The 10,011-nt window shown below is 42.0% G+C and overlaps 1 protein-coding gene across 1 annotated transcript; it reads left to right on the forward strand.

The window, feature by feature from the left end:
- The first annotated feature begins 2,185 nt into the window (after positions 1–2,185).
- Positions 2,186–9,135, forward strand: LOC105750258 (zinc finger protein 684-like). Its single transcript, XM_031957327.1, has 3 exons — positions 2,186–2,801; positions 5,518–5,644; positions 7,565–9,135. The coding sequence occupies exons 1-3, from the start codon at positions 2,769–2,771 to the stop codon at positions 7,666–7,668; spliced, it is 264 nt and encodes an 87-aa protein (XP_031813187.1). The 5' UTR covers positions 2,186–2,768; the 3' UTR covers positions 7,669–9,135.
- The last annotated feature ends 876 nt before the right edge of the window (positions 9,136–10,011 follow it).

The raw sequence follows: 10,011 nt of genomic DNA on the forward strand, positions 1-10,011 counted from the left end.
ACTTTTAATTCTTTTTCTTTTTGTTCTTATTCCTCACCATATTGCTTTACTACTGAATATTAAGGTCACTTAGCCTCAAGGTCTGGTCTGCTTATAGAGGATCAAAGATCACAATTGCAATGTTGCCTGGATAAATTGGAACTAAATCCAGTGATTTTTGTAAGTTACTAGAGAAGATAATAATGGTTTAAGGAGAGTATAGAATTGGCGGGGATTGTGGGGGGGGGTGTACTTATAGAGGGTCAAAGACCACAATTAAAAAGGGAGAATTCTATACAATCCAGTCTGTATTTACAGTTAAAAATGGTAAATAGCACCCCGATTTTCCCAAGAGCCATTTGCTTACAATTTATCAGAGCATGGGGTCCTTTACTTTGGGTTAGTCTGGTGAGGAGTTTCAGTGGGGCAATCTTTGCTCAGAAGGAGGCGTGTGGGAGGGAAGGAAGTGACAGAGGCCTTGGGGAGGAGGAGCTCTCAGAGATGAGCAAGCTAGAGTGGAAGAGCCCAAGTGCAAATTGAACACTAAGGGACTTTGAAGGACTGGGAGAAGTTTAAGGAAGATGTTTGTGATGGGGACAGGACTTACCTAGCAGAGGCACTGGCAGGCTGAAGTCCTGGCCTTAGGCGAGGGAAGGGCTCAAACATTCTGGGGGATGGACAGGCTGGAACTCTTGGGACCAGCAAGATACTCCCAGAGAGGACTGGTCAGAAGCAGGAAGTCTGAGCTGGGCTCACTCTGCCTTTCTGCTCCTCCCTTCCCTGCAATAGAAACTGCTTTACCTTCCCTGAGAGTTCAGTTCTCTCCTTTTTTCCCGGGCAACTCACATCTCTCCCCGTTTTACCCCAAGAGCTCAGATGTGTGGTTCAGAAATGGTGAGGGGTCACCATTTAATAAAAAAAGCTGGAGAGATCCCTAGAAGCAAAGTGAAGTTTATTATACATTCTGGAGAGAAGGGTGTCCCACCCATCCAGCAGATAGATGATCAGGGCCAACACTTTTAATCCCTAAAGCATATACCCCCTCCCAGCACTGACCCTCAATCTTTTTGGCTGAGGATCTTACATTCTAAACTTGGGAACTACCCAAGAAATTGAACTTGACCAATAAGTACACAGTTGCCCATATTTGACTGAAATAGGGAGACACTGATGTCATGGGAGGAGAGCAGGAAGGGGACTTAGGTATGCTCTTGATTCAATGCTCAAAAGTCCTTCAGGCCTACTCCATCTCTGAAGTAGATGAAGCCTTACTCGATTTTCACAACTATCTTGAAAGATTTCACCTCATCTTATTCACAGATTTCTCCCCCTTTTTTCCCCCTTAGGAGCTTAGATCTGTCTGCTTTTTCCCTGGGCACTCAGATCTTTCCCTCAGCTGCTCATAATCTCCCTTCTCCCACCACTCTCCAGAGCTCAGGTCCCTCTCCCTTTTCCCTGGTAACTCCTGTCTGAGCTTTCACATTTCCCAGACTTCAGACTTTGTCTATAAAAATCTAGGAGTCCTAATTTCAGCCTTCTGACCAGGACCCAGGTGACCTGTCTATCCGTCCCATGACTTTGTTAGACATCGAGCTGTCTTGCCTTCAGACACCAAGCCTAAGCTTACCAGAAGATCCTAGCAGACCTCCCCAGCTCCTAGGTAGACCTCAGGCTGCAATCCATCTGCTTTCCCAGGCTCAGCTATCCATCAGGAGCAATTCTCTCATTCCATAGGCGATGACCTCAATATCATGACCTATACTAGTTCATCTTGCTCCCAGACCCACCCTTGTTCCCCAGGCCTCCTGCTAACCTGGCCCCTCTTCTCTCTGAGCCCTCAGAGTTGAATCTCAGACCAGATTTTGTCTCCCAGGCTCAGGCTTTCCTGGTCATTCCCTGGGGCCTCCATTCCAGAGCCTTTCCCATCTCCACCTTCCCACTTTCCCTCCTTCCTAAGCAAAGAAAGCAGTCTGTTGTCTGGAAGGATAATGTGTGTGTTAATTGGGCTGAGTTAAGGAGGCAGAGGACCAGATGGAGTGGAAGGTCTTACTCAGGAGCCATGGAGGCTGATTTGTCTCCTGCCATCTGGGATCCCAAACCCCCATTTTATCTCTGGGGTTTCTGTAGGTAGATGGGGAGGGGAGGGAGGAAAAGAGGAGTAAAAGATGGAAGGGAGCAGTCTTCCTCTTCAGACCTCCTCCCTTTCCAATCCTGACCCTCCTTGCCTTGTTCTGTAGGGTGCAGTCTCTCCCCCAGGGGCAGGGGCAGTGCCTTTGTAACTCCTGGAGGACCTGGCACTCCACCAGGAATCCCGGCAGGCTTGGCTCCAGCTTAGAAAAAGAGTGGAAAGTCTGCTCTCCCTCTTCAGCTTCTTCTGGTGACCTGGGCCTAGAGCAAGCAGGGATTGGGTCAAAGACAGGCTCAAAAGTGGGGTGAAATTAGAACATTTTTACTCTCAGGGCCCCGGACAGCAATTTCCATGCTATGAAATCAAAACTCTCAGCCTGGGACTAGGATGAGAGGAAGCTGGGATTTTCTATGTAGAAAAAAAGAAGGGAGGGACTCCTGGAGCTCCTGGCCTTTCTCTTGGATTTCAGAGAGGGTTAGAATTAAAGCCTCCCAAGGGTAGGGGTGAGCTCTGTTAGTAAGGGCTTTGGCTGCTGTACTTCTGTGGGTCCCTCAAGGGTGGAACTCTGAGATAAAGACCAGGGACCAGAGGGAGGAACTTGACAAAATGGAGTCATTTTGCTTGCTTTGCTACTTCCACAGGGAGCCAGGAGCCAGAGGAAATGGGCCCTGGGAGCCTCGGACCTCCTCCTCAGGTGAGTATAGTCTATCCACAAACCTGACCAACATTAGCTGTCACAATCATTTCTGTAGACAGGGAGGATGGGCTGTGGAGCTGACAAGGCCTGATGTATGGTTCAGTTCTTTACTTTTTTTTTTTTTTTTTTTTTTTAAGATTTTGATGGGAATTTATTGTTGATAACTATTTCAATAAATATCACAAAATCAGTTTATATGTAAAAGTTTATCTTTTGTTCCAGAGCCATGATGCTTTGTTGGTCTTTTAATAAGTCATTTATTCTCAAATCATCATAATTTAACTTCTTCTGCACTAGTAGTTGGCAAATATAAAAGCAGACTCCTTAAAAGAAATCTATATGGGTCATTTCTTTACAAAAACAGGGAACAGAGTAATAATAACCCTGCCCTATCCAGGTGATTCCTTGGGCCCCTGACATCTGGGGCACCTAGACACACATACATCCTCTGTTGGTTTTTACATTCTTCCTCATTACAAAGGCCTGAGGAGGTCCTCCACTTCATCAGGAATCTCCATTCCCCAGGGATCAGATCTGCTCTCTTTGGGCTCACCCAGCCCTCCTCTCCACCAAAAGCATCTCCCCTCTCCTTGGTCTCCTGTGGCCATGCTCCCCTGAAGCTCCTGAAGCACAATTTCTCATGGTTTTATCTAAATAATATATCTCCAGGAGTCAGCACCATGTCCTCATGAAACCTCAGGAAATTACTGATCAGGGTGTGTACACACATACACCCACACCCACACCACACACACACACACACACACACATACACATACACATATTTATACCACCAAAGAGCTACCATCTCACTTTTTCATCTGCTTTCCCTCCACTGAGAACACAAATAAAATCAAAATAAAACCATTCACTCAAGGTATGGTCCGTATGAACAATTAAAAGATCCACTTGCTGATGCCCTAAAACATATTTCTCCTTTTGCACCAGAGTCTGCCATCTTTAAGAGGCAGACAGCAGCAGCATGATTCCTCATTGTTCCTTAGCAATCCTGGTTGGTCTTTATGCTAATCTGAGGTCACTGCCATAGGGCGCCCTTATATGGTATATATCCATACCTTCCCCCTCCAACACACACACATGTTCATATGTACATGTGACATGCCTGCAGTGCACATGTGTGTGTATAAAGCAACTCTGATCAAATCTTCAGGTTTTCAAAACCCTCAAAAGAACAATCCTTATCTGTGAACAGCTTTTGACTTTGTTTTCCTTGGGTCTGATCCTTCCCTTTACTTCCTCTGACTCCCTCCATTTTCTTCTTCCCCCTATTCACTGGGGAGTACACTGCACTTCTCCATTCATGCTCCTTTGTCATTCATTCTTCCTGCCTTTGACTAGATGACTGAGGTTCAGATGTCCATACCCCCTTGTTTCTAGAGATATCTACCTGCAGACCCTCCTTGCCAGAAATAACATTTCCTAGCCCTACTTTCTCTACACCCTCTTCCCCACTTTCCTCTTCAGATCATCAAGACATGGAAGAACCACTGACAGCTTTATTCTACTTTGATTCCCTCTGTGAGCCCAAAAAGGGGCGATAGTTGACACATGTTATCTCTCCAGAATTGAATATAGTTTGTCTTTTCATTTTGAGTCCCTGAGGCTAGTTCATTCTGGATTTTTTTTTTTTTTAATTTCTCTTCACTTGTGTTTCACCTTCTAAACTTTTCTTCAATTATGGTCTTTTCCTTAGCTGTGCTTAGAAGGATTATTATTAAAGGCCCTTTTCCCTGATAGCACTGTATTTTTGCTTCATAATTTGCTCTTGGCCATAAGATCATGCCCCTTGCCTTCTGTCAGATCCCATTCCAAGTTCTCTGCTCCTTAATGAAAGTTGCTGCCAAATTAGGTCTGGTCCTAATGGTGGCTCCTTGGGACTTGGGAATTGGACAGGATTTTCTTTCTGGTGACTTGCAGGATTTTTCTCATTGACTTGGCAGCTCTGCATTTTGACAATAACTTCCTGGGAGTTTTCATTCTGAGATCTCTTTGAGGAAGTTGATGTGATTTGAAGAAGATGCAGAAAGAAATCTGATAATATTTTTCTTAGCCATCAGGAGCTCTATTCCCATAAAAACCTATAGGCTAGTCATGGGAAAGGCTACTAGGGCTACCAAAGGAGGCTGCCCATATCAGGAAGTTTTGCTCCTTTGCCAGGCCTCCTGGACCTGGAAAAGTATTAAGGACACGGTCTTCTGTGACCTCTAAGATTGTTGCTGTATTGATTTTACCTGGGAATAGGATGTGCTTTTAATTGTGCTAGATTATGATAAGAACAGCTGAAAGCATATTTCTGGGGATATATTTAGGAGAAGAGCTTATAGATAAAATGAAGAGGGAAAATAGGCCCAAGGAGTTGGAAATAAGAAATGCAGTTGGGAGAGCATCAGGGTTAGTAAGGAAAGATTTTGGAAGAATCCATTAAAGGCATGTGCCCTTTGGCCCTGGGATGCCATTCCATCATGCTTTCCGTAATAACTCTTTTCTCAGCTTTATTTCCACTGATCCTAAATTCAGTCAATCAATCAATCAATCTCTTAATGACCACAGATTTAAAGGATGACTCTGACACTCATAAAGACTATTTGGGCAAATCCTGTCTCTATTTCAGTTTCCTCCTGTATATTTAAGAAGGTTGCACTCTTTAATTCTAAAAGGTTTTCAGCTGTATATTTTATGACTTTTGATTTAGGAGATGGTGACTTTCAAGGATGTTGCTATGGACTTCACCCAGGAAGAGTGGGGGCTCTTGGACCTCTCTCAGAAGGAGCTGTACAAGGAAGTCATGGTGGAGAATGCCCGGAACCTGCTCTCCCTGGGTAAGAAGTCTATAATCAAAAGAAATATCTTCATTACCCAAGGTGCAGGATTTGGGGGGTGGGGGAACAGAAGGGAAAGGGCTGGTCTTTGCATTATATGATAGGATCTGGGGATGTCCTTTTTTGGTCCTGAAGCTCTCTCTTGCAATTCCCAGGTCAAAGATTGAATCAGTGTGGAAGCATCTCCAACACAGAAATTATCGTAGAAGTAGAGGTTTCTACCTGGAAATGAATTTTGTGTGTTAAAGATCTGAAAATTGCTCAGGCACCTTTTCCTTTCAGATTATTTATTTTCAGGATTTTTTTTTCAAATAATTTTGCAATATTCTTTATTTCAATAAGCATCAATTTGTAGCCCAAACCACCTAGTTCTCCCTGGTATAGGAATTTTCTCCTTCACTTTCCTTTGTGTTGCCATCAAACTGCAGCAAAAGTGGTGGGAAAGGAATGGAAGGCAATAGGCAATTATTTCTACTTGCTATTTGTCAGGTGCTGTGCCATAGGCTTCCTTTACAATACAGTAACAGTATTATTTAAGAACAGCTTCCAGAAACTAAGTTATTTTGAGTATCCTAAGTAGCTAAATTAATGCAAAAAAAAAAAATCAAGAAAGATGCCATTTGCATTTAGCGAAAAAACTGTTGAACAGAAATACATATATCAATTTCAAAAATGTATATAAGCGTACATATATATGCATGTGTGCATGTGCTCATTATTAATCTATCTATATAGATATAGATATATAGATTTCTATATAATAACTCCCATCTCTAAGGTACAGGCAGGCAAAGAGAAGAGGAAAAATTTACTTCATCATTTTGTAGTGTATTTGAAAGGAATGGCAAATCGTGCAATGTGGATGGACAGTTTCATATGCAATTACCATTTTTATTTTACTGGGATATGGAAATGCTTCTTTATAGATTAAAAATAAAACCACATATTAGGTCACTAACTTCACCATAACTTTCCAAGTTAGGTGATATTTTTATCCTTATTTCAGAGTTGAGGAAACTGAGGCAAACAGTATTTAACTGACTTGCCAGAGGTAGACAGTTATTAATTGTCCAAGGTTTAATTCAAACTCAGGTACACATGATTTTCTGCCCAGGACTCTCCACTGTACTACTGACTCCCTTCTGTAAAACAGGTGTGCCAAGTCCAAAGCCACTAATGATCAGGCCTGAGGCAGCTTCATCCCAATAGTTCTTTTTACCCAGGTTTGGGATCAGAAGTTTCTGCCAGAAAGGAGCCTCACAATATAGGAGGTGGAAAGCAAGTGAAGGAGATGAAGTGAGATCTTTCAAGACAGTTGTGAAAATTGAGTAAGGCTTCATCTATTTCAGAGTTGGAGTAGGCCTGAAGGATCAAGTCAAGGATGAGTCAAGTCATACTTAAGTCCCCTTGTTATCCTCCTATGACATCAGTGTCTTTCTGTTTAGGTCAAATATGGGCAACTATGTACTTATTGGTCAAGTTCAATTTCTTGGGTAGTTCCCCAGTTTAGAATGTAAGATCCTCAGCCAATAAGGATGAGGGTCAGTGGTGGCAGGTGGTGTTTGTGTTAGGGATAAAAAGTGTTTACCCTGCCCCCTACTGTGCTTCCTCCCTTCGATCATCTGCTCCATGGGTGGGACGCCGGATTCTCAAGAACGTCCTCCAGCTTTTTTTATTAAATGCTGTATGAACCACATACAAGTACCTTGCCTCTCTCAAAAGAAGTTGTACAAATACTGGGCCACATTTTATTTTAGATTACTTGCTTTACAATCATTAGTATGTGAGTATAGTATTTTGTCTCAACAAAAAAAGGCAAGTTTTCAACATGGAGTAACATTGGATCCTCAGCCTTTCCCTAAAGAGAACTAAAATAGAAACTTCTCTCCATCTTCATCTCTAACTGATTTCCATGCCCAGGGCTTCCAGTTATCAGAGAAGAGGTGATCTCTTATTTTGAGCAAAGGGAAGCATCTTGGATGCTGGATCAAGAAGGCCTCAGGAGTTACTCTCCAGGTGAGTGAGTTGGAAACAGGTATATAAGAGCTATGGTTATAAGAGGTTTCTAGGAGTTACTCTGAAGTAAGTATTCAGTTTGGGGGAGAAAGACCGGAATTGGATTTCATTGTAGGATATTTCTAAGCAAAAGTGTCATTGGCTCCTCAATGAATCTCAGTTTCCCATCTATAAAATGAGTGGTTTGCACTCCATGGCCCATCCCTTCCAGTGATCATCTGTGATCCTATTGGAAGTCATTGTATGCAATTTGGGACAATGGAATTCTCCTGATGAGCCATTTCTTAGAACTTCTTGTAGTCAGTAAACAATTAAGGGCCTGGTACATGGCAGCCCTGGGCTGAGCACCAGGAACATAAAGTGAGATAAGGAACATCCTCTGCTCTCGTGGAGGTCACAGAATGGTGGGGCAGAAAATACCCCAGCGATTATGGAGAAACCCACTGTGAATGAATTTAGTGCCTCAAGTACATCAGTAAATGATGGGGATAATAATGATTTAAGAAGGAGAGCATAACTGGAGAAGAAATAGTCAAAATGAAATAAAGTAGCTAGCACTTATACAGCACTATGTGTCATGCACAGGATTGTCTTATTTAATCCTGATGGCAACCTGAGGGCTTTGCTGATATTATTAAGCCTATTTTACAGATAAAGAAAACTGAATCAAACAGAGGTTCTATAACTTGAGTAGCAAGCTTCTAAGGTGTGATTAAAAGTCTGGTCTTTCTGACTTAAGGCCCTACCCATAGTCTATCCACTGTAACTGTATTATGATTTTGAAACAGATATGATGAAAATGGCCATACTTGTATGAGACAGAAAATAGCAGGAGTATTGGGCAAGCTCCTGTTGAGACAATGAAATTCATTTTTTAATCTCTAGCCAAACAAAAGAAATTGTTATTTATTGTTAAAAAATACTTATATTTCCACTGGCTCATGACAAAAATTGCACTAGATAACAAATGTACTCAAGGGTCAATTACAAATAGTGCTTTATGTTGTTTTCAAGTAATATTTATATATACAACCTTTAAAAGGATAGGAACTGCAACCCTAGTGAATGACAAAACCATGTTGCCAAGCAATTTCTTTGAAAAACTACCAGAGAAAAGAAGAACATACACAGAGAATATCTTCAAATTAGAAAACAACCACACACATATCAATGATTGCACTTTAATATCTGATTTTCTGGAAAGGTTGTGGCTTTCCATGATGATTTCATGATGGGCTCTCCTTTCCCTGCCTCCTGACCATGGTTTTCAAGTAGCCTGCCAACATTACTGCAGGAATGCAAACCCAGGTAACATCTTGATCAGGCAATGAGAGATTGGATGAGGTGGGGTTGCTAGGTAACCCAGGAGGAAGAGAAATACACTGGTCCAAGGAGAGACAGCCCCTGAGGGGTGATTGCACTCCTGTGGCCATTTGTATATGAAGGTCCATATGGAATGCTGGAAACAATCTGATGTCAAGTTGAAGACCCAAAAATTCAGATTTTGACAGAATCACTGCTCAGTCCTAGAAAGCAGTGTATTGGTGATTATGAGAGCTTGAAATTACAGCAGAAAAAAGGCTGTTAAGGGAGAATTATGTACATCTTTGAATAAATGTAGTGCCTCAGTACATCATTAAATGATAGGGATAATAATGGTTTAAGAAGGAGAACAGAATTGAAGAGGAAATAGTCAAAATGAAATAAAGTAGCTAGCACTTATACAGTACTGTGTATCACTCATGGCATCATCTTACTTTATTCTCAAGACAGCTTGAAGACTTTGCTGAAATTATTAAGCCCATTTGACAGATAAAGAAAAATGAATCAAACAGAGGTCCTACAACTTGACTAGCAAGCTTCTGAGGTGGGATTAAAAGTCTGGTCTTCCTGATTTAAGGCCCTATTTATGTCTATCCACTATACCTGACAAGTGCTAGTGGTAGAGAACTGTGTTGGGGAATCCCCTCTGTTGAGAGACTCAGGTCCAATGTAAAAGAATTCACAAACCTCAGATCTGAATGGCAGGAAAGGGAAGTTTATTGGCTCTGAGAAGCCAGCTTTGCTAGGAAGACAGATTTCTTAGTGGCAAAAGGTCCCGTTAGGGAAGTAAAAGTTAATACTGATAAGAGCATGTCTTCACAATGGGCAGGAATCCTGGCAGGCAGCTGTGCCAATAAGAGAGGTCCCTTTGCAAAAGATATTCCTACTTGGGACTTCTGCAGAGATTTGAGTTTAGAATTGTCCTTTATAGCTGTTTGAGGATAGAGCTTCCATTCAAAATTGAATGAAAATCCCTCCATGTTGTCAATGACCCCAATTTCCAGTTGAAAAAGAGAGTACTTATCTTG

Source organism: Sarcophilus harrisii, chromosome 3 (assembly GCF_902635505.1).
Source record: "Sarcophilus harrisii chromosome 3, mSarHar1.11, whole genome shotgun sequence".
NCBI classification, from domain to species: domain Eukaryota; kingdom Metazoa; phylum Chordata; class Mammalia; order Dasyuromorphia; family Dasyuridae; genus Sarcophilus; species Sarcophilus harrisii.

Excerpts from the sequence above, each read along its gene's own strand:
- LOC105750258 (XM_031957327.1), top strand. The coding sequence starts at position 2,769 with ATGGGCCCTGGGAGCCTCGGACCTCCTCCTCAG. Across the intron at positions 2,802-5,517 it reads GCCTCGGACCTCCTCCTCAG|GAGATGGTGACTTTCAAGGA; the intron begins GTGAGTATAGTC and ends CTTTTGATTTAG. Across the intron at positions 5,645-7,564 it reads CCGGAACCTGCTCTCCCTGG|GGCTTCCAGTTATCAGAGAA; the intron begins GTAAGAAGTCTA and ends TTCCATGCCCAG.